The sequence below is a fragment of the Falco naumanni genome, chromosome 18, assembly GCF_017639655.2.
Source record: "Falco naumanni isolate bFalNau1 chromosome 18, bFalNau1.pat, whole genome shotgun sequence".
Classification (NCBI taxonomy): domain Eukaryota; kingdom Metazoa; phylum Chordata; class Aves; order Falconiformes; family Falconidae; genus Falco; species Falco naumanni.
This window is the reverse complement of record NC_054071.1, coordinates 5,643,910-5,666,777: the sequence shown is the minus strand read 5'-3', so window position 1 is coordinate 5,666,777 and position 22,868 is coordinate 5,643,910. Positions and strand designations below refer to the sequence as shown.

The following is a 22,868-nucleotide window of genomic DNA, read 5'->3' as shown; positions in this document are numbered from 1 at the left end:
ATATTCTATTCTGTTCTATTCTTCCCTATGCAATCCTACCTTATCCTATCCTATCCTGTCAGGGATGACTGGACTTCCAGAATGGGAGTTCACCTGTAGGTGAGCAAAGGCAGTGGGTTGATTGATGTTGATCATATGCAGCTGCGGCCTTGATTCGAAGGCAGTGGGTTGATTGCTTTGATGATGTACAGCTGTGATCCTATAGCAGAGTGGTTAAATAGCTCTGAGGCATGTGGGAGAGAGTGTGTGTCTGGATGAAGCAGAAAGATTGGGTTGAGACAGAGGGAAGGAGCAGTGTGGTCTGGTCTCTGGAGGATGAAGAAACAGTGCAGACAATAGAGTTTGCCCAATGGTAAAGCTTTTTGCTGTTTGCTATTTTACATGTGTTGTGCTATTTCCTGACTGCAGTAACTAAAATTTCAATGTTTACCCACACTTTCTCTGACATGCTGCTCTCTACCTTGCTGATCTGTCACCTCTCCCTGACCAAGAAAAAAATTGTTCTTTGTTTTAATTATGCTTTCAAGCTAAACCATACTTCTGTCTCTGTAAAACACACATAAGGTTTGGTGGTGTGGGGCTGTGGCTGCAAAGTCAGAGCTGGGGCCAAAACTTCTCAGTACTCAGAGGAGTCGGAAAAAAGTTTTCAAATACCTGTGTCCTGGTTTTGGCTGGGAAAGAGTTAATATTCTTCTTGGCAGCTGGTGCAGTACTGTTTTGAATTTGGGGTGAGAATAATGTTGATAGCACATTGATGGTTTTAGTTGTTGTTACTTAATGTTTATACTAAGTCAAGGACTTGTCAGTTTCTCAGGCCCTGCTAGTGAGAAGGTCTGGAGGGGACACAGCCAGGACAGCTGACTCCAACTGGCCAAAGGGTTGTTCCATACCATACCATGTCATGCTTGGTATACAAACTGGAAGGGGTGAGCCAGGGCCTGGGACCACTGCTTGGGGAATGGCTGGGTATCAGTCAGCAGGTGGTAAGCAATTGTATTGTGCATCACTTCTTTTCTTTCCTCCATTCCCTTTGGATTTTGTTGCTCTCTCCTTCTCCCTCCTTTTCATTATAACTGTTAGTAGTATTATTATAGGTTTTCTTTTATTTAAATTATTAAATTGTTCTAATCTCAACCCTCAAGTTTTGCATTCCTTTTCAATTCTCCTCCCCATTTCTCTGGGTGATGGGGGAGTGAGTGAGCAGCTGTGTGGTACTTAGTTAAAGGCTGGGGTTGAACCACAAAAACATGCCACAGGTAAAGCAGTGTCAATTTGGGGAATCTTATGAAATATAATTTCCTGAAAAACAAAACAAATATCTGGTCACTGAGCTGGAGGTACTTAAGGAGAATAAGGACCCAATTTAGAGAAAAGGATGTTGTGGGACACAATGTCAAAGACCTGATGCCAGAATGCAGGGCTTGTTCCCCACTGCCTTAGAAGGAGCTGACTGTGTCTTCCTCAGCTCCAAGAAACAGTGACTGAGCATCAAGGGACTCGTTGTCCTGTCCCACCCTCCCCTTCCTCTGGGAATGGCGAATGATCTGCTTGTGTCCCCACCTTCTCCTCCACCACCCAAGGAAATGCTTTTCTTCCTCAGCAGCTCGAGACAATGACACCCAGAAAGGATTACGCTGAGGCAGAGGCTGCGATGCAGAAAGCTTTAATGACTCTGAAGCAGGAAATGAGTTCCCTTGTAGAGGAGGCTGCTGGTGGTGGGAGATCACCGGCAGCTGCCAGAAGTTTGTGCCCGTCACCCATGGCGGAGATCCCACAGAGCAGCCATCTGCCTGCCCCACAGATGGAGAGGGCTTAGCAGATCCCCCCAGTTGTCTCTGGGAGACTTACAGCCCAGAAACACAGAAGACAGGAGATGGGAGAGAGTCAAGCAGGGAAAGCAGACTTTGGCCATGTTTCAGAGACCCCAGCTCATGCTCAGCATCTCTGAAGTCAAGGGCCAGGAGCTCTGTCCTCAGCCTAGGTCTGCATTCCTGGGGGTCCTTGTCCGGGTTGTCACCAGTGGCTTTAGCAGGGGCGACATCTGCTGCCGCAGTAGCGGCTGGTGATGCAGGAGAGGTCAAAGCCCCCGGAGTTGATGGGCACTCCCTCACAGCTGAGGATGCTGCCAACGGCAGCGGAGGTGGAGGAGCCCACAACGGTGTTCTGCGGGAAGGAGCTGAGGATGGGGCCGGGCAGGGTCACCACCACTGGAGAAGGCTCGATGACGACGGTGGAGTTCTGGCACTGCCTGACACAGGGCTCGTTGCAGCTGTTGGCCAGCGGGGTCGGGCCGCAGGGCTGGCAGGGCATGCACGGGTTGCAGCAGGACATGGCTTGGGGCTGGAGGTGCACCTGGAGGGAGGAAGCAGAGCACAGCGACAGGTGAGGAGCGGTCTGCCACGCGTCCATCACCCCACTGTGAGGTCTTCAAAGACAGCTGCTGAGCTGCGGGGTAGAAACTGAGCAGAGGAGTTTCATGGCCTCATCCAGACACAGTTCGGCAAAGTACCACCATGCCCAGCCGAGCTGCTGCCTGTCTCTTCAAGTAACAGCTCCCTCAGCCAAGTGCTAGGCCTTTGCCCTTCTCCCCCTCCCATGACAAGCAGCACCACAACCCAGCATCAGGTGGAGGATCGCGCATCTGCACGGCCACAGAAGGACATGGCGAAAGCGCCTCAGACTCACCTGGTTCCCAAGGAGAACGAGGAGAGAGAAGTGGATGAGAGAGCGAGGAGCTGCGCTGGCTTTTATGCTGGCCCTGACCTGCCCCAGGCCCACAGGTGGCTTCTGCGGAAGTGGCAATTTTCAAAGCTGCTCATGAGGTGAACGGAAAACATCCCAGCTAACAACATGGGCTGGGTGGCTGTTGTCCTGGATGCTGCCTTCTCATTTCCTGGCTAATGCCATACCCATTCCCTCACAGAGGCTTCCTCTGGGTGCGGGGACTGGGAGGTCCCGGGTGTCCAGGGCAGGAATGTGTTTGCATCCGTAGAAGACTCGGCTCGTGTCAGATGGGTGCAGTGCACCCAAGTGTTGCTGGCCCGGGGCACGCTGGTGGGGTTGCCTCGGGCTGCGTTGACAGCAAGGGGCCCAGCTGCTCCCAGCCCTATAATCCTTGGCGGGTGACCCAAGGGCTTCCCCGCCTGAGGACATGCTGCGCCTTTCTTTTTGCCTCCCTCCCAACAGGATAAGGACAGCTTCCCTGTGTGGGCTGCCTGATGCTCCCCCAAGCCCTGAGGGAGTACTTGAGAGCCCCTTTTAGCCCCCACCCTCAAATACCACAGAGGTGTGCGTCATGGCTTCCACAGAGTGCGTCAGGTGGTGGGGCTGGCTGATCCACAGGTTTGGAGCTAGACAATATGTAGAAAGATAGAGTTATTACTTTCTATCAGGCATTACTTCTCTAAATGAAACTTGTTTAAGCTTGAAACTTTACAGGCAGAAAGATGATATCTTTTTTGCGACCTGAGCATAGTAAGAAAATCCAAATGATAAGGCTGGTTTTAAATTCTTTGTGGGGAATATTTGGACAGAGACCCAACCTCCTTGACGTTAACATTGTAAAACAACCAGACGAGTCTCATGGTTACCTCTTTCCCCCAGCTTATGGAGAAAGTCTTTTTTTGGTGCTTTTATCGATGAAGATACAGCCACGGTCTCGTGGAACCACACCAAGGGTACGTGGCCCTAGAGTGTACAATACTAGCATTTCTGTAGCTTGCTTCACAACAGGGTATGCACACCTAGAGCTTTACAATCTCTCAGGTGCCCTGCAAAACCATTCCCTTTATCTTGCCACAGCCTCTGTGATATCTGTGAGTCATCTGGGGTGCTGGGACCCCCTTGCCCAGTGAGTTGATGGGCAAGTGTCTGCCAGATAAGCATATCACGGAGTTTGTGTCATTGGGCCCTAAATCTTACTGCTTCTTGCAGTCTAAAGAAAAGGGTAATTTCAAGGTTAAATGCATCACTTTAAGTGCAACAGAGGAAAGATCAATTTTGAGGCACTGAGGGATCTTGTGTTGTATTACAGTGCAAATCTAGACAGTGACAACCTTAAAAAGGTTCTGATAGACCAGTGCTGTATCACCGGGAACAAGCAGAAGTGTGCAATAGATACCAAGGCCCCTTTGGAACATGCAGGAGGTAGTCTATGACGAAACAGTAATGACTGAAAATTTAAAAGCCTCTTTTATGAGCATGTACTGAAAGCACCCTTTTCTGCTCTCCTGGAAAGGCATAGCAACTGTAGGGAATTTGTAAAAAGTCTTCTGGAGCATCACAGAATGGTTGAGGTTGGAAGGGAGCACTAGAAGTGACCTTGCCCAACCACACTTCTGAAGCAGGGTCACCTAGAGCAGGTTGCCCAGAATTATGTCTTGATGGCTCTTGAATCTCTTCAAGGAGGGAAACTCCACAACCTCTCTGGACAACCTGTTCCAGTGTTCAGTCCCCATCACAGGAAAAAAGCGTTTCCAGTTGTTTCAGACAGCGACCTGTGTTTCAGCCTGTGCCCATCACCCATGGCACTGTCATGGGGCACCACTGAGAAGTCGTCTTTGCACCTTGCCTTCAGTTACTTATTTATACAGTGTGTTGTGTTTACATGACAAGGTTTTGGCAGTGGAGGGGATTCCAGAGGTGGCTTCTGTGAGAAGATGCTAGAAGCCATTCCTGTGTTGGATGGACCCAGTTCCAGCTAGCTCCAAGAAAGACCCATCTGTGGCCAAAGCTGAGCCAATCAGTGATGTTGCTAGCATTTCTCTGATAACATATTTAAGAAGAGGTAATAAATTGTTGTGCAACATCAGCTGGGAGAGAAGTGAGAATAGGTGAGAGGAAACAATTATGCAGACACCAAGGTCAGTGAAGGAGGGGGAGGTGGCATCAGAGCTCCAGGTGCTGGAGCAGATTTCCCTGCAGCCTGTGGTAGAGACCATGGTGATGCAGGTTGTCCTGCTGTAGCCTATGGAGGTCCACAGTGAAGTAGATATCCACCCTGGAGCCCACAGAGGACCTCCTACCAGAGCAGGTAGATGTACCTTGAAGGAAGCTGTGAGCCCATTGAGAGCTGGAACAGGTTCCTGGCAGGAATGTGGTCCCACAGGGCACCCGTGCTGGAGAAGTCTGTTCCTGGAGGACTGCACCCCATGGAAGGGAGCCACACTGCAACAAGTTCATGAAAAACTGCAGCCTGTGGGAGGGACTGACATTAGAGAAGTTTGTGAAGGACTGTCTCCTGTGGGTGGGACCCCATGCTGGGGCTGGGGAAAAGCATGAGAGGGAAGGACCAGCAGAGACAACATGTGACAAACTGACTGCACCTCCTCATTGCCTGTCACCCTGCACCCCTCGAGGGGAGGAGGTAGAGAAGTCAAGAATGAAATTGAGCCCTGGAAGAAGGGAGGGTTGTGGGTAATGTGGATTTAGGTTTGTTTGTATCTTTCATTATCCTGCTCTAATTTTGATTGGAAATAAATTCTTGAATGTAGAGGAATTCTAGAGGAATGAAGGCAGGTTAATCAACATTGATACTATACAGCTGTGGTGGGGCTGGCTGATATGGATAATGTGCAGCCGGCTAGTTTGGGTAGTGCTGTGACAGCTGGGTTGAACGGAGGAGGAGCAGTGTGGCCTGGCATCTGGAGGAAGGAGAAACATCACGGACAGTAGAATCTGACCCACGGTAAAGCCTTGTTGCGGCCTGCTAGCCTGCCTGTGCTGTGACGCTCCAAGTTGACTCTGCGTTGCCAGCAATGGTAACTGCTGAGTGATTTCCCTGTCCTTATCTCAACCCATGGGCTTTCCATTGTATCTTGTGCCCCTACCCAGCTGAGGAGGAGGAGTGATAGAGAACCTTAGTGGGCACCTGGCAGCCAGCCAAGGTCAATCCACCACACATTATGAAGATCTCTCCTGAGCTTTCTGTTCTCTAGGGTAACCAGTTACAGCTCTCTCAGCCTTGCCTCATAGCAGAGATGCTCCAGTCCCTTAAACTATCTTTATGACCCTTCATTGACTCTTTCTACTGCATCCATATCTCCATTGTACTAAGGAGCCCAGAACTGGAAACAGTACCACAGGTGTTCTCTCATTGGTGCTGAGGGAAAGGATCACCTGCTGGTAACAGTCCTCTTAACGTAGTCCAGGTCATTGTTAGTCTTCTTTTAGGAAAGGGTCCATTTCTGGCTCATGATCAACTTGGTGTCCAGTAGGATAACCCAGGTGGTTTTCTGCAAAGCTGTGTTCCAGTTGATCAGCCCCCAGCACAGAGGAACGATCCTGTCCTCCACCCTGCTCCTGTGGTGCTGGCAGTCTGTGGGGTCTGTGTAAGGGCAAGCCCCCGCACCGCAGGGTCCCCAAGCCTGCCGATGTGGGAAGGACTTGTGTAGAGGAATGAAGGCAGTGGGTTGATTAACATTATGTGCAGCTGTGGCCTTGCTGCAGAGGCAGTGGGTTGGTTGACATGGACGATGTGCAGCTGTAGCTCATACCCACAAAATGGTTAAATAGCCCTGAGGAGTGTGGGTGGAGGAGGCAGCGGTGCTGGAGAAGGAAGAACCCAAATGTAGCAGAGAGAAGGAGCAGTGTGGTCTGGCCTCAGGAGGATGGAGAAACAGCACGGACAGTAGACTCTAACCCACGGTAAAGCCTTGTTGCAGCTTGCCAGCTTGCTTGTGCTGCGACAGACTTGGCCTGTGCATGGGGAGCTGCGATGCTGCATGAAGTACAAAGGCACGCCAGCCCCGGAGCTCGGGGAATGCTGATGGAGCTTGGTGCCTGGGGGAAGGCACCCCACCCCATGCTCCAGCATGTGCCCCATGGTTGGGCTGGTGCCAGCACTCTGATATTCGGGCACAGCTCAGGGATCCTGCTGAGTGCAGAGTCAAATCCCACTGCCATGTCTCTGCAGAGCTGGGGGCATCTCCTCTCACGCAGCACCTTTCTGGAGCAGAGGCCACTTGTGGGACTGTACAGTTCCTGGGCCTGAAGAAAGCTGCTCCTTGCTAGGAGGAAAAAAGGCACCAAAGAGCACCCATGTGTGGTTGGTCACCAGTCAGTGTCACGGGGCTGTTTTCACCCAAGGGGGAGCTGGGTTCACCAGGACAGGGGACTCTAGCACAAGGCCTGCTGCAGCTGGTAGCTATGCTAACTTGTGAGCTCCTCAGCCCTACACACATGGGCTACAGAAGGGCTGTGGCAGACGCTGTGCTGAAGGGTGACAGGGCTGCATGGGGAAGTTGTCCCTGCTGCCCATGTGCAGGCAGGCTGACCATGGCCCCTAGATCAGGTGATGGAGGGAAGCAGTAGGGAGTGTGGGCGATCCCCAAGGCTATTTACCCATTCCCAGTTCCTGCCACCCTTTGGCAATTTCTTCTTCTGAGCCTCCTTGCCCAGCAGAGCTACCTCCAAAACAAGAGAAGCACTCTTCCCCAAGGCTTTACTGACATCCCCAGGGCCTCCCACATGCCCACAGTTCTTCTCTGGAGGACAGCAGTTGTTAGGAGTTCTCTTATTCACCAGATCCAAGGGGATATTTCTGAGAAGAGCCACAGCAAGGAAGGAGTGATAGCTGTTGGCTGAAGATTAACTAGGCTCCTCTTTGTGAGCTTCATGAGGCAGTGCCTGAAAGAGGACTCGTTGCATTCTGTTCCACCATCCAATGCCTCTAGGAGTGATGAAGGGTCCCCCTGTGCCCCCACCTGTTTCCCCTTCAAAGCAAAGTCCCTCCCTCAGCAGTCAATGTGCAGATGAAAGACAACCAAAAGGACACAGACACAGTTGCAGAAAACTTTTAATGAGTCTAAAGAGGGAAAGGAGATCTGTCCAAGTGGAGACCACCAGTGCAGGGAGGAGCAGAAGCAGCCAAGAATCTGTTTGCCTTTTCCTGCAGCAGAGTTCCCACAGCGTATCCGTTGGCCAGCATGGCAAAGGGAGACAAGCTGGCAGGTCACTCCAGGCTGCTTCCTGGGGTCCTCACAGCAGGCTTTGAGGGCAGCACAAGACAAGAAAGAAGAGAGAGAAAAAGTCCAAGTGGAAGAGAGGAAAGGTAGACGTTGGCCATGTTTTCAGAGAGCCCGGGGTGGCACATTTCAGGCTGCCCTTGCAGGACAAGCCTGAGATGATCAGCTGCTCTTAAAACAATGGCACAAATTTGATCCTTTGTCCAGCGTCGTGTTTCTGGGTTCCTGGGAGTCCTTATCCAAGGCCGTTGCCAGCACCTTTAGCAGGGGCGACATCTGCTGCCGCAGTAGCGGCTGGTGATGCAGGAGAGGTCAAAGCCCCCGGAGTTGATGGGCACTCCCTCACAGCTGAGGATGCTGCCAACGGCAGCGGAGGTGGAGGAGCCCACGGCGGTGTTCTGCGGGAAGGAGCTGAGGATGGGGCCGGGCAGGGTCACCACCACAGCAGGGGGGCTCGATGACAACGACAGAGTCCTGGCACTGCCTGCAACAGGGCTCGTTGCAGCTGCTGGCCAGCGAGGTCGGGCCGCAGGGCTGGCAGGGCTGGCAGGGCTGGCAGGGCTGGCACGGGTTGCAGCAGGACATGGCTTGGGGCTGGAGGTGCACCTGGGAGAGAGGGCAGGGAGGAAGCAAAACATGGGGATGCATGAGGAGCAGCCTGTCGCCAAACCACGGGGGAGCCAAAGAACATGCAGGGCCGGGAGGAGGAGGCTGTGCAGCGATGTATGAGGGTTCCTTGGCCTCATCCTGCCAGGGCCCAAAAAGAGCCACCAGGACCTGTGTGGCTACTGCCTAACCCCTGTGACCAGAAGCCACTTCAGGACAGTCCTAGCCTCCCTCCATGCCTAACCTTCTCCCCGCTTCCCTCCCCATGACAAGCAGCCCCTAGACCTGGCACAGAACAAAGTCGGCACCAGCTGAGAGGTCCGCTGAGGTGACAGCTTTGAGAGACAGCAGAGAAGGAGAAGGGGCTTGAGACTCACCTGACTCCCAGGGAGAAGGAGGCAAGAGAAGTGGATGAGGGGGCGAGGAGCTGGGCTGGCTTTTATCATGGACCTTCAGTGCCCCGGGCTGCCAGAGGCATCCCTTGTGCAGGTGATTATTTTCTGACAAGCTCATCTTGAATGCAAAGCATCCCAGCTAATGCTGTGGGCCGTGTCCTGGCTTCCGGCATTGCTGCCTTTCCATTTCCTGGGCACATTCCCCAGTCAAGGCATCTTTGGCGTGACAGGATGAGAGACCCCAGCATTTCCCGTGCAAAACATGCCAGCGTGGGCAGGGGACTCATCTCACGTGCTGGAGGAGTCTGGTAAAGGTCAATGATGTCAGCCTGGGTCACTGCTTTGGGGCTTTTTGTGGCCCTGCTGGCAAGAAGTGTCTCAGTTCCTGTGTTTGACCATACCCCACCTAACACTGCTCCCAGGAAAATTCTGCTTGCCTGTTTTGCCTCCTTTTCTGCACCAGGGAGAGGGGTTTGGGCCCATGTCTGGGGCGTTTTCCTTCACCTGAGTGCTCTAGTCTTGCTATGGTCATCCCCAGATGTCCATGGCAGAGTCCACAATTGGTTGTGTTCCTGTACGTGTTCTTTTGTTATGTGCACTCGTGTGCAGCTGGGTCTGTGTGAATGCATGTGGGTGCAGAAATGTCTGCATGATTCCATGTTGATGTGCATGAGTGTGTGTGTCTCCCTCCTCAGTAGGGATTGTTCTGCTCTCAGCAGCGGCATTCTCCACTGCTCTGCCAATGAGCTCCACAGAGTAGCCAGATTCAGGAGGACCCTGAGTGCACCTGAACCATAACAGAACAAACCTGGCAGAGAATTGTCCCCAGCACAGGCACTGAAATGCTTTCTCCAGCCTCAGTGAGCTGTCCCAGACATTTTCCCAAATGCCACCGAGAAAGAGAGCACAGCTGACAAGGGTGGGCATCAGCCTGACCTTGGGCAGTGGTGCCTGGGCCAAATTCAGGTGCACACAAGAAAGCCACCTCCAGAAGCACCACTGCTTCCAGAAGGGACGTGTAGATGTTCAGTCCAGACTCGGTCATCCCATTTGGAGAGCTCTACACCCAGGTGAAATCAACCCCACACTGCTCACAAAGGTGTGTCTGCCATGTGGATGCATCTTCCCTATGAAATGGTCACATGGACTCCCTTCACTGTCAGTGCAGAGCAAGAAGAGCTTGGAGAATGATTCAGCTGTTCTGAAATGAAAGTCATATGAAGGCAGAAAGCAAGTGCCCTTTGGAAGTGCTAATGTCCTCCCAGCGTGTGTACAGAGAGACTTGCGACCCGGCCAGCCTTGCACAGCTCTGCAGTTTGGGGGCTTTGCCAGTCCCATTAAAGTGTTTCCACAACAAAGCCCGAAATGGGTGGAACTATGGACTGTTGAAAATTGATGTGGGGTTTTAGATGTGGAAATACCCTTACACATCTAACATGAAGCACAGCAATTTGCATATTTTTAATAAAAAATTAAAAAGTTCTTTCAGAGACTGGATAGAGGAAAGAAGGGGAATGTAAATTTTATTGATGGTCTTATGCTAGAAATAATGACTATAGGTAGAGATATCAGACATTGTCAAATTTTATCATGAGCCAGAGTAGGATTCAATGAAACAGCCACAAGAGTGGGGCATAGATACACCCAGAAAATATCAAACTAAACAGAAAAACACATACCTATTTCCTAAAGCAATGAGGCAGCTGCTGGGACTTCTTCAGGGGATTCAGATGAATCCCTGAAAAAATGGAGCACATAGCAAACTGCAATACAAACCTGTGGGAGGATCACTCCTCCAGTGTTCTATCAGAGGAGTGTTTCTGGATGGGGTTTGTGACCTTTTGCAAGCGCTGGTCTTTAGAGCACTGGGAGGCATTCAGAGTTTACCCAGGAATGAACAGGGGGAGATGGAAGCATTAGACTTGAGGCTCAGCCCAGCCTAAGATGAGCTTACTGGGAAACTGGTGGCTTCTCACTGCCTGAGTTGCCCAGGTGCACTTACACTTTGGTGAGGAACTTCTGCAGGGCAGAAGTCATGGGAGGGAGAGGGTGAATCTCTTTGCTCCCACTGAAGCCTGTTGAAAAGCCACTTCATTTCTTCTGGAAAGCCCGACCCAGAGCTTGCTTCACTTCTTTGTTCCTGAGTGTGTAAATGAAGGGGTTCAACAAAGGGGTTACAACTGTGTTGAAAGTATTCACGAGTTTGTTCAGATCCAGGGATTTCTGGGCTGATGGCTTGACGTACAGGAACATGGTGGAGCCATACCAGATCATGACGACACTGAGATGGGCAGAGCAAGTGGAAAAGGCCTTTTTCCGGCCATGGGCTGAGTGGATCCTCAGGATGGAGGAGATGATGTATATGTAGGAGACCAGGGTGACCACACAGGAGGCCACCACAACAATTAAGGAGACAAGGAAGGTTGCCAGCTCCACGGGCCATGTGTCACTGCAGGAGAGGGCAAGGCAGGAATCTATATCACAGAGGAAATGATTGATGACATTTGGCCCACAGAATGTCAGCCTGGATGTCAGAAAGGCCAGCACTGAGATGGCCAGAAAGCCTCCCAGCCAGGAGCTGAGTGCCAGCCGAGTAGAGAGGACGCTGTTCATGAGGGAGCTGTATCTCAAGGGGTAGCATATGGCTAAGTAGCGATCATATGCCATCACAGACAGGAGAAAACACTCAGTGGAGCCTAGAGAGAGAAGAAACAACAGCTGGAGGATGCAAGCACTGAAGGAGATAGTCTGGCTACTCCCCAGCATGACTCCTATGGCTTTGGGAACAGCACCCGTAGTGTACCAGATCTCCAGAAAGGAGAGATTACAGAGGAAAAAGTACATTGGGGTATGGAGGTTACTGTTCATCCAGATGAGGGCTATGATGGATGCATTGCCTATTACTGTCAGGCAGTACATCAGTGCAAATGCCACCACAAGGGAGATCCGGGAATGCCACAAGCCCGGGAAGCCAAGAAGGATGAATTCTTCCACACCTGTCCCGTTTGCAGTGGGCCTTGACGTGTTGAGGTTCATCTGCAAAGACAAATTTTCTGTGAGCATTTGCATGCCTGTGCTATCCTTCAGGTGCTACTGGTAGCGAAACAAAGCCATCATCCCTGAAAAAGCAGTCAGTGCAGAGCACGGGAAAACAGCATCTACTCTAAGTTAAAATTGCCAGGGAAATCCTTCCCCCAGAAACACTTCTGGGCAACTGGTCTGACCCTGAAGGTCAGGGTTCGCCAAATGAACCTGGATAATTGTTTATCCATGCCTCAGTGGCTTAAGACAAAGTCCTCTGAGCTGAATCCCATCCTCTAGGATGGTAGCTCTGCTGAGAAGGCAGCTGAACTGAAGGGTTTTATCTACGCCCTCCCTTCAAACAAGGGAGGATTCTTGATCAGTTATTTAGGGGAGAACTGATCTCATCCTCAGGTAGGTATCTAAGACAGATGGAGTTGAACCATCACCCAAAGGATTCCTTTCTCTCCTTTCTTCCTCCTCAGGAACTTACATCCCAGAAATCTCATGTGGCTAAAGAGCAGAGAAATCCCCCTTAATCTGGCTCTCCTTAAGCGTGCAAGGCACTGGAAGTCTAAGCTGTATGACTTAGGCAGGCTTCACTCACCAGCTCAGCCATGGAAATGATCCAAACAACATATCTTCATGGACCATCCTTCAGATGAAACCATGGTCCCCTTGGCTGAGGGAGAGCATTGGGAAGAGGTTGATTTATTTGGGGGAGCTCTGAATGCCGTGATGTCAAAGGAATGTCCACCTGTGCATGGACAGGTCTCACCTTGCCAACTCACTTCAAGCTGCATGCAACTGCCTGGGGTTGCTTCCTCTCCATCCACCTTGTAGGTACTGACAGCTTGTGCTGCTGATCTTCTCCCTTTCACAGCCATCACTGCACTTCCACGAGGGGCTTTGTGTGCACACACAGTGGAAAGCCTCTGCAGTTTGTTTCCATCTAGTGAGAGCATACATCAGAGAGTCACCAGCCTCGTTAGCATAGGAACATCCCCACACCCACCTCATTAACACACTGAAGCTCAAACTGGCTAGACCTGGGAGACGGTTTGCTGTTTTCCTTCTGTGGCCCACAGGGAGTTTGACCTCTGGGGGATCTTAGGGGCTTGTGGAGATGGATAATGCTCCCTCTTCACACAGGCCAATTAAAGGCCAGCAGTGCAATTCTCTGGAGTGGCTCTCGGGCAGGGTGTTTGCCTCCTGCCCGCAGCTGTGGTATGTGAGTCTTGTCAGTAACTCGGTGATCTCCTGTGTACCCATTTGCTGATGCACAGGAGATGTCTGAAACAGCCGTGTCCTGAAAGACTGGAAATGTCAAGTATTTGGTGCTGGACAGTAACAGGGGCTTGAAACCCACAGGGTGAGAGATAACTAAAGGCGACTATGGGACACATGAATACTGAGAGAGTAAGTTGCAGGGATTCACCTACCTCGTTGCAGAGCCTCTAACTGCTGTTAAAGCCTAAGTCTTCAGTCCGCATTGAACTGATCTAAGTAAAGATCTAAGCGCAAAGTCAGACCGGAGATGAGGAGGGGGAAATTGATCTCCCTTCCCTCCAAAGCAGGTGTCTCTGGGTGAGCTCCACTGATCGTCAGTGGAGAGAAACAGGCACTATCAAAACTCGGCTCTCTCCTGGCTCACACCATGCCCTGGCTATGCATTCCTCCTGCATTTCTGCATTGCCGGAGCTTCCTTTTCCCTCTCTTGATCTCAGAGCCTTCTGAGAGGACAGGGAATCAGGAGCAGGATGAAACACTTTTGCAGCAGTTCCCAGGTTCCTCACACTGTTGGCAGTGTTCTGGAGCCAGCTCTGAAGGGCCAGGCACCACAGGTGTTCCCCACAGACTCCAGGTAATGCAGCAGTGGAGACCAGAGACCTGGTTGAAAGCACAGCTCTCCTCTGGTGTTAACGTTGTGGGAAGTAATTGGCATTATTTTGCTGTGGCATCCACACTGATCTGAGGTCCCCTATCCCAGCCAACACTAGGACAAATGACAAGACACTACCAAAGAGAGAGACACCTTCCAGGCCACCTGCACCTACCAGACTGCTAACTTTTATGGCTTGTTCTAGTACCAGGAGAAGAAAGGCCAAGCCCCACGGCATGTGTTCTGTCAGGCAGTAGCTGGCCCCAAGATCTCAATGGGGGAGCAGTTCACCATGCAGAAGCAGGCAGCATGCCCTCCAGGAGAAGAGCTGGCCTGCGGGAAGCTGCTTCATGCCTGGGGGAAGGCCAGGGGCCACAGGGCACCGACCACTGACTGTGAGTCACCATAGCCCTGCCCATCTGTGTATCTGCTGTGCTGTGCTGGGAAATATTTGTGGGATAGAGGGTATGTAGGTGACCTGCCCTTGCTATCCTTGCCCTTGGATGCAGGCCATGCCCCATCATTATTGGGGCAGGTGGGAGGATAAGGAGGAGAAGGTCTTGGACTCTAGTAAATGCTTTTTCTTACTCTGTCCCCACTCCTGCATCCTTTGCAGCCATCTTCTCACTGAGTTTCTTCTCTCAACACAAAGCTACTCAGACTATGAGGAACTCCATTCTTCACAGACTTCTGAGCTGCTGACCACTCATGTGCTCCAGCAGCATCAGGATCCTCACTGAGGGATAGCAGTGGCTGGGCTCCCCATCTGCAGGGCATGCTCTGAGGCCCCTTGGCTGTGTCTGAGCAGAGATGCCATAACACAGACCCTGATTGCCAATGGCTTTCAAGAAGCTGACTATGTCTTCCTCAGCTCCAAGAAACAGTGACTGAGCATCAAGGGACTCGTTGTCCTGTCCCACCCTCCCCTTCCTCTGGGAATGGCGAATGATCTGCTTGTGTCCCCACCTTCTCCTCCACCACCCAAGGAAATGCTTTTCTTCCTCAGCAGCTCGAGACAACGACACCCAGAAAGGATTACGCTGAGGCAGAGGCTGCGATGCAGAAAGCTTTAATGACTCTGAAGCAGGAAATGAGTTCCCTTGTAGAGGAGGCTGCTGGTGGTGGGAGATCACCGGCAGCTGCCAGAAGTTTGTGCCCGTCACCCATGGCGGAGATCCCACAGAGCAGCCATCTGCCTGCCCCACAGATGGAGAGGGCTTAGCAGATCCCCCCAGTTGTCTCTGGGAGACTTACAGCCCAGAAACACAGAAGACAGGAGATGGGAGAGAGTCAAGCAGGGAAAGCAGACTTTGGCCATGTTTCAGAGACCCCAGCTCATGCTCAGCATCTCTGAAGTCAAGGGCCAGGAGCTCTGTCCTCAGCCTAGGTCTGCATTCCTGGGGGTCCTTGTCCGGGTTGTCACCAGTGGCTTTAGCAAGGGCGACATCTGCTGCCGCAGTAGCGGCTGGTGATGCAGGAGAGGTCAAAGCCCCCGGAGTTGATGGGCACTCCCTCACAGCTGAGGATGCTGCCAACGGCAGCGGAGGTGGAGGAGCCCACAACGGTGTTCTGCGGGAAGGAGCTGAGGATGGGGCCGGGCAGGGTCACCACCACTGGAGAAGGCTCGATGACGACGGTGGAGTTCTGGCACTGCCTGACACAGGGCTCGTTGCAGCTGTTGGCCAGCGGGGTCGGGCCGCAGGGCTGGCAGGGCCGGCAGGGCATGCACGGGCTGCAGCAGGACATGGCTTGGGGCTGGAGGTGCACCTGGAGGGAGGAAGCAGAGCACAGCGACAGGTGAGGAGCGGTCTGCCACGCGTCCATCACCCCACTGTGAGGTCTTCAAAGACAGCTGCTGAGCTGCGGGGTAGAAACTGAGCAGAGGAGTTTCATGGCCTCATGCAGACACAGTTCGGCAAAGTACCACCATGCCCAGCCGAGCTGCCGCCTGTCTCTTCAAGTAACAGCTCCCTCAGCCAAGTGCTAGGCCTTTGCCCTTCTCCCCCTCCCATGACAAGCAGCACCACAACCCAGCATCAGGTGGAGGATCGCGCATCTGCACGGCCACAGAAGGACATGGCGAAAGCGCCTCAGACTCACCTGGTTCCCAAGGAGAACGAGGAGAGAGAAGTGGATGAGAGAGCGAGGAGCTGCGCTGGCTTTTATGCTGGCCCTGACCTGCCCCAGGCCCACAGGTGGCTTCTGCGGAAGTGGCAATTTTCAAAGCTGCTCATGAGGTGAACGGAAAACATCCCAGCTAACAACATGGGCTGGGTGGCTGTTGTCCTGGATGCTGCCTTCTCATTTCCTGGCTAATGCCATACCCATTCCCTCACAGAGGCTTCCTCTGGGTGCGGGGACTGGGAGGTCCCGGGTGTCCAGGGCAGGAATGTGTTTGCATCCGTAGAAGACTCGGCTCGTGTCAGATGGGTGCAGTGCACCCAAGTGTTGCTGGCCTGGGGCACGCTGGTGGGGTTGCCTCGGGCTGCGTTGACAGCAAGGGGCCCAGCTGCTCCCAGCCCTATAATCCTTGGCGGGTGACCCAAGGGCTTCCCCGCCTGAGGATGTGCCATGTCATTTTCTTTCCCTCTCTTCCTCCGTCCCACCCTACTTGCCCCAGTGCTCATTTGTGGTCATCTTCCCAGCCATCTGGGCTGCAGTGGTGGATTTCATTCTCTTCCTCCTCAAGCTTTCCATATGCTTTTTAAATATCTCAAAGGAGGAAAGCCCAGAAGCTCTCTGGGCAATGACAGTACTTGGTCACCTTCACCAGTTTAAAAAAGAGTTTCCTGATATTTAAGACTGAGCTTTCTGTGTTTCAGCCTGTGTCCATTGCCTGTGGTCCTGTCGCTGGGAGTTTCTAAGACGAGACTGGCTATTTTCTTTGCACTATGTATTGATTTTGCATGGCAAGGTTTTGGTAATACGGGGAGCCACAGGGGTGGCTTCTGTGAGAAGCTGCTAGAAGTTTCCCCCATGTCCAACAGAGCCAATGCCAGCCGGCTCCAAGACGGATCCACCACTGACCACGCTGAGCCCATCAGCGATGGTGGTTGTGCCTCTGCGATAGCTTATTTAAGAAGGGATAAAAAAACCTGCTCCTGTGGAACAGCCACCAGAGGACAGGAGTGAGAACATGTGAGAGAAAGAACCCTGCAGACACCAAGGTCAGTGAAGAAAAGGAAGGAGGAGGTGCTTCAGGTGCCAGATCAGAGATTCCCTGGCAGCCTGTGATGAAGACCATGGTGAGGCAGGCTGTCCCCCTCAGCCCATGTAGGTTAATGGTGGAGCAGATACCCACCCACAGCCCGTGGAGGACCCCACGCTGGAACAGGGGGATACCCGAAGGATGCTGTGTCCCCATGGAAAGCCCATGCTGGAGCAAGCCCCTGGTAGGACCTGTGACCCCGCAAAGAGAAGCCCACCCTGGAGTGGGTTTGCTGGCAGGACTTTGGTCCCTGCAAGGGACCCACACTGAAGCAGTCTGTTCCCAGAGGATGGAACCCCATGGAAGGGATTCAAGCTGGAACATTTAGTGAAGAACTTATGTTGGAGAAGTTCATGGAGGAATGTCTCCCATGGGAGGGACTCCATGCTGTAGCAAGGGAAGGTCATGAGGAGGAAGGAGCAGCAGAGGCAATGTGTGATGAGCAGACCACAATCCTCACTGCCCAGCACTCTGTGCTGCTCAAGGAGGTGAGGAGGTATAGAACATCGGGAGTGAAGTTGAGCTTGGGAAGAAGGGAAGGGTGGGGGGAAGGTGTTTTAAGATTTGGTATTATTTCTCATTATCCTACCCGGACTAGATTGGCAACAAATTAAATTAATTTCCCCCAGTCGAGTCTGTTTTGACTGTGGCAGTAATTGCTGAGTGATCTCCCTGTCCTTATCTTGATCCACAAGTCTTTCATTATATTTTCTCTCCTCCGTCCAGCTGAAGAGGGTTAGTGACAGAGTGGCTTGGTGGGCACCTGGCGTTCAGCCAGGGTCAACTCACCACACCCTCCCTTCAGGTATTTATATAAGTTGGTAAGATCCCCCCTGAGCCCTCTCTTTGGTGTTGAACAGTCCCAGCTCTCTCAGCCTTTCCTCACAGGAGAGATGCTCCAGTTCATTCATCATCCTTGTGCCCCTTCTTCGGATTCTTTCCAGCAGTTCCATAGCTCCCTTGTACTGGGGAGGATAGAACTGGAACCAGTACTCCAGGAGTGGCCTCATCAGTGCTGAGTAGAGGGGAACCATCATGTTCCTCAACTTTCTGGCAACACTCCTCCCAGGGCAGCCCAGAACACCACTGGCTTTCTTTGAGGCAAGGGGACATTGCTGGCCCATTGTCAAGTTGGGGCCCAGCAGGACAATCCAGGTCATTCTCTGCAAATCTGCTTTACAGCTGGACAGTGCTCAGTACATACTGGTGCATGGGGTTGCTCCTCCCCTGGTGCAGGACTTTGCCTCCTCTGAGCTCATTTTGCCAGCCTGTTGAGGTCCCTCTGAATGGCAGCAAGATCCTCTGCTCTGCATGGGGCTTCTTGTAAAGCAGGGATAGACTATGTGAAAAAAATTTATCTGGTGCCTGGAAATTAGCTCAAGCAGCTACAGGTCCTGCCATTACCCAGAGAAACCATGAGGGCTGATGTGGTCCACTCTGTGGATGCTGAAATAGGGTACATTCTCCAGAAACAAGGTTTGATGGCCTATGAGATAGCTAGGGTCTATACAGCTCTGGAGTCCACCATGCACAAAAGACATGGTCCTGTTGGAGTGGGTGCGGAGGAGGCCACAAAAATGATCAGAAAGGTGGAACCTTTCCTATGAGGAAAGGCGGAGAGAGGTGGCATTGTTCAGCCTGGAGAAGAAAAGACTCTGGGGAGACCTTATTGTAGCCTTTCAGTACTTAAAGGGGGCTTGCAAGAAAGATGGGGACAAACTTTTCAGCAGGACATGTTGCAATAAGACAAGGGGTAACATTTTTAAGCTAGAAGAGGATAGATTCAGACTAGCTATCAGGAAGAGATTTTTTAAATGAGGCCAGTGAAACGCTGGCACAGGTTGCCCAGGAAGGTAGTGGATGCTTCATCCCTGGAAACATTCAAGGTCTGCTTGGACAGGGCACTGAGCAACCTCATCTATTGAAGATGCCCTTGCTCAATACAGGGGGGTTGGACTAGATGACCTTTAAAGGTCCTTTCCAACGCAAACTATTCTATGATTCCATGACTTGATGAATCCTTTGCTTCAAGAGGCAGTGCCTGAAAGAGGACTCGTTGCATTCTGTTCCACCATCCAATGCCTCTAGGAGTGATGAAGGGTCCCCCTGTGCCCCCACCTGTTTCCCCTGCAAAGCAAAGTCCCTCCCTCAGCAATGTGCAGATGAAAGACAACCAAAAGGACACAGACACAGTTGCAGAAAACTTTTAATGAGTCTAAAGAGGGAAAGGAGATCTGTCCAAGTGGAGACCACCAGTGCAGGGAGGAGCAGAAGCAGCCAAGAATCTGTTTGCCTTTTCCTGCAGCAGAGTTCCCACAGCGTATCCGTTGGCCAGCATGGCAAAGGGAGACAAGCTGGCAGGTCACTCCAGGCTGCTTCCTGGGGTCCTCACAGCAGGCTTTGAGGGCAGCACAAGACAAGAAAGAAGAGAGAGAAAAAGTCCAAGTGGAAGAGAGGAAAGGTAGACGTTGGCCATGTTTTCAGAGAGCCCAGGGTGGCACATTTCAGGCTGCCCTTGCAGGACAAGCCTGAGATGATCAGCTGCTCTTAAAACAATGGCACAAATTTGATCCTTTGTCCAGCGTCGTGTTTCTGGGTTCCTGGGAGTCCTTATCCAAGGCCGTTGCCAGCACCTTTAGCAGGGGCGACATCTGCTGCCGCAGTAGCGGCTGGTGATGCAGGAGAGGTCAAAGCCCCCGGAGTTGATGGGCACTCCCTCACAGCTGAGGATGCTGCCAACGGCAGCGGAGGTGGAGGAGCCCACGGCGGTGTTCTGTGGGAAGGAGCTGAGGATGGGGCCGGGCAGGGTCACCACCACAGCAGGGGGCTCGATGACAACGACAGAGTCCTGGCACTGCCTGCAACAGGGCTCGTTGCAGCTGCTGGCCAGCGAGGTCGGGCCGCAGGGCTGGCAGGGCTGGCAGGGCTGGCAGGGCTGGCACGGGTTGCAGCAGGACATGGCTTGGGGCTGGAGGTGCACCTGGGAGAGAGGGCAGGGAGGAAGCAAAACATGGGGATGCATGAGGAGCAGCCTGTCGCCAAACCACGGGGGAGCCAAAGAACATACAGGGCCGGGAGGAGGAGGCTGTGCAGCGATGTATGAGGGTTCCTTGGCCTCATCCTGCCAGAGCCCAAAAAGAGCCACCAGGACCTGTGTGGCTACTGCCTAACCCCTGTGACCAGAAGCCACTTCAGGACAGTCCTAGCCTCCCTCCATGCCTAACCTTCTCCCCACTTCCCTCCCCATGACAAGCAGCCCCTAGACCTGGCACAGGACAAAGTCGGCACCAGCTGAGAGGTCCGCTGAGGTGACAGCTTTGAGAGACAGCAGAGAAGGAGAAGGGGCTTGAGACTCACCTGACTCCCAGGGAGAAGGAGGCAAGAGAAGTGGATGAGGGGGCGAGGAGCTGGGCTGGCTTTTATCATGGACCTTCAGTGCCCCGGGCTGCCAGAGGCATCCCTTGTGCAGGTGATTATTTTCTGACAAGCTCATCTTGAATGCAAAGCATCCCAGCTAATGCTGTGGGCCGTGTCCTGGCTTCCGGCATTGCTGCCTTTCCATTTCCTGGGCACATTCCCCAGTCAAGGCATCTTTGGCGTGACAGGATGAGAGACCCCAGCATTTCCCGTGCAAAACATGCCAGCGTGGGCAGGGGACTCATCTCACGTGCTGGAGGAGTCTGGTAAAGGTCAATGATGTCAGCCTAGGTCACTGCTTTGGGGCTTTTTGTGGCCCTGCTGGCAAGAAGTGTCTCAGTTCCTGTGTTTGACCATACCCCACCTAACACTGCTCCCAGGAAAATTCTGCTTGCCTGTTTTGCCTGCCCATGTTTTACACCAGGCAGGGGGACAGGGGAAGATGTTGTGCAGGCTGCTTTTCAGATCTCAGAAGAAAAGGCCAGATAGCAAATAACATGTTTTTGTTGTTTTAGTGGCTGTTTTAGTAAGATAGAATAAAAAGACAAATAAAGCCAATGAGTAAACCTTTCGTCCCTTCAGATGCTGGGAACCCTGTGTTCATGCAGCATCACATGGACCCAGGTAGACTTTGCCAAGGCACACTGCACAGATCCCTCCCATGGAGATCTTCAGATTCCTCCCCCCCACCCCGCATGCCGTGGTGTCTTTTATTTTACTTAACAAATAAAATAAAAAAATCCTGTATCTTCTCCTTACACACTGGAAGGTTATTTCTGCCATGACACTCACCAGGGTGCAGCACATGATGGCACTGGGCACTCCAGCAGATTCCCTTACAGCAGTTACTCATGCTGGTGTACAGGCTCCTCAAACCTTTAGTGCAAGGTCCAATAGAGCAGATAGGTCTTTCCTAAGAACACTGACTCCTTGAATACTATGCTTTCTTCACAGCCTCTGATACAACTCCCCTCTGTGCAATACCATGATCACATGTAGGACCTTGTCCTTCCCTGCAATGCTCCCCCCGAATCCCTGCTGGTGTCCCCAGGGTGTCCCTAGTTGAGTGCAGTTGCTCATGTTTATGCATGTGTTCCCTTATCTGCACCGGTCTGCATGCTGGATTTGTGCAAGGGGCCCAGGGGATGGTGGTCAGCAACATAAAACCAAGCTGGAGGCCAGTGACTAGTGGTGTGTTCCATGGATCAGTACTGGGTCCTGCTGAACCTCTTTGTTAATGATCTGAATGGTGGAACAGATTGTACCCTCAGCAGGTTTCTAGACAACACCAAACTGGGAGGAGTGGCTGATATACCAGTATAGAGGAATGAAGGCAGTGGGCTGATTACATTGATAACATGCAGCTGTGGCCTTGCCTCAAAGGCAGTGGGTTATTGTCATGGACGATGTGCAGCTGTAGCTCATCCTGCTAAGTGGTTAAATAGCCCTGAGGCGTGTGGGAGAGAGGCTGGTTGGAGGAGGAGCAGGGAGGAGCTGGATGTAGCCGAGAGAAGCAGCAGTGTGGCCTGGCCTCTGGAGGATGGAGACACAGCATGGACAGTAGAATCTGACCCATGGTAAAGCCTTGTTGCAGTTTGCTTATTTTGCTCGTGCTGTGACAATTGGTGTCCCATGTGAAGAAAAACTGATTTGGACTCAAATTGCAACATACCAGAGGGTCTGGCCACCATCCAGGGGGACCTCACCGGGTTGGAGAAATAGGCTGATTGGAACCTCATGGAGTTCAAGAAGGAAAAGTGAAAAATTTCTGCCCCTGGGGAATAATAACTCCATGTACCAGGGCAGCCTGGGGTCACCCAGCTAGAAAGCAGCTTTGCAGAAAAAAAAAACTAATGGTCTGGTAGACACCATGTTGGCCATGAGCCAGCAATGTGCCACTGCGTCAAGGAAGTCCAATGGTATCCTCAGCTGCCTTAGACAAAGTATTGCCAAGAGGTCAAGAGAGGTGATTGCTCCTCTGGATTCAGCACTGATGGGCCACAGCTGGAGCTGGCATCCTCTCCCATACCTACTTTATGACCAAAGTGGTGACAAAAGGTTTCAATAAGAGGATGGTAGGGTGAGTGGAACATTGGCTGGACTACCAGGCTCAAAGAGTTGTGAGCGGTGGTGCAAAGCCCAGTAGGCAGACAATAGTGGGGTCTCTCAGGGATCAGCAGTAGGATGAATGAATTTCCATGAATACCAGAAGTAGGAAGGATACTTTCCACAAGTTTGAGGATGATGTTCAACCACAGGGAACAGATGGTACATCTGTAGAGCCAAATTGTTCCCAGCAGCAGCAGGAACTACCTGTTCAAAGGAAACAGAGAAGACTGACTAGCCGTGGAAGTGCTCTGCAACAGGCGGAGTGG

General features: G+C 52.2%; 4 protein-coding genes across 4 annotated transcripts; all 4 read right to left on the bottom strand.

Moving 5' to 3' along the window:
- Positions 1-2,018: 2,018 nt before the first annotated feature.
- On the bottom strand, positions 2,019-3,584 carry LOC121099113 (feather keratin Cos1-1/Cos1-3/Cos2-1). Its single transcript, XM_040617762.1, has 3 exons — positions 3,543-3,584; positions 2,686-2,787; positions 2,019-2,352 (listed from the first exon to the last, which is right to left on the bottom strand). The coding sequence occupies exons 1-3, from the start codon at positions 3,582-3,584 to the stop codon at positions 2,026-2,028; spliced, it is 471 nt and encodes a 156-aa protein (XP_040473696.1). The 3' UTR covers positions 2,019-2,025.
- Positions 3,585-11,056: 7,472 nt separating this feature from the next.
- LOC121099013 (olfactory receptor 6F1) lies at positions 11,057-12,818 on the bottom strand. Its single transcript, XM_040617601.1, is given in 3 exon segments — positions 11,057-12,018; positions 12,598-12,668; positions 12,778-12,818. Coding segments are annotated over 3 exon segments (1,074 nt in total).
- A 2,481-nt stretch (positions 12,819-15,299) lies between these two features.
- Positions 15,300-18,113, bottom strand: LOC121099112. Its single transcript, XM_040617760.1, has 4 exons — positions 17,963-18,113; positions 16,193-16,353; positions 15,969-16,070; positions 15,300-15,635 (listed from the first exon to the last, which is right to left on the bottom strand). Exons 1-4 carry the CDS (start codon positions 18,111-18,113, stop codon positions 15,300-15,302), a joined length of 750 nt encoding a protein of 249 aa, XP_040473694.1.
- A 1,153-nt stretch (positions 18,114-19,266) lies between these two features.
- Positions 19,267-20,774, bottom strand: LOC121099008 (feather keratin Cos2-2-like). The gene is made up of 2 exons (XM_040617595.1): positions 20,434-20,774; positions 19,267-20,056 (listed from the first exon to the last, which is right to left on the bottom strand). Exons 1-2 carry the CDS (start codon positions 20,500-20,502, stop codon positions 19,712-19,714), a joined length of 414 nt encoding a protein of 137 aa, XP_040473529.1. The 5' UTR covers positions 20,503-20,774; the 3' UTR covers positions 19,267-19,711.
- Between the last annotated feature and the right edge of the window lie 2,094 nt (positions 20,775-22,868).

Bases quoted from the DNA above. Each gene is read 5' to 3' on its own strand.
- LOC121099113 (XM_040617762.1), bottom strand. From the start codon at position 3,584: ATGAGACTCGTCTGGTTGTTTTACAATGTTAACGTCAAGGAG. The intron at 2,788-3,542 runs GTTGGGTCTCTG...CCACTTCCGCAG, and splicing joins ACAATGTTAACGTCAAGGAG to AAGCCACCTGTGGGCCTGGG. The intron at 2,353-2,685 runs GTGAGTCTGAGG...TCCTCCCTCCAG, and splicing joins TCGTTCTCCTTGGGAACCAG to GTGCACCTCCAGCCCCAAGC.
- LOC121099008 (XM_040617595.1), bottom strand. From the start codon at position 20,502: ATGATAAAAGCCAGCCCAGCTCCTCGCCCCCTCATCCACTTCTCTTGC. The intron at 20,057-20,433 runs GTGAGTCTCAAG...CCTCTCTCCCAG, and splicing joins TCCTTCTCCCTGGGAGTCAG to GTGCACCTCCAGCCCCAAGC.
- LOC121099112 (XM_040617760.1), bottom strand. From the start codon at position 18,113: ATGATGGTTCCCCTCTACTCAGCACTGATGAGGCCACTCCTGGAGTAC. The intron at 16,354-17,962 runs GTGAGGAAAGGC...CTGTCAACGCAG, and splicing joins TGAACTGGAGCATCTCTCCT to CCCGAGGCAACCCCACCAGC. The intron at 15,636-15,968 runs GTGAGTCTGAGG...TCCTCCCTCCAG, and splicing joins TCGTTCTCCTTGGGAACCAG to GTGCACCTCCAGCCCCAAGC.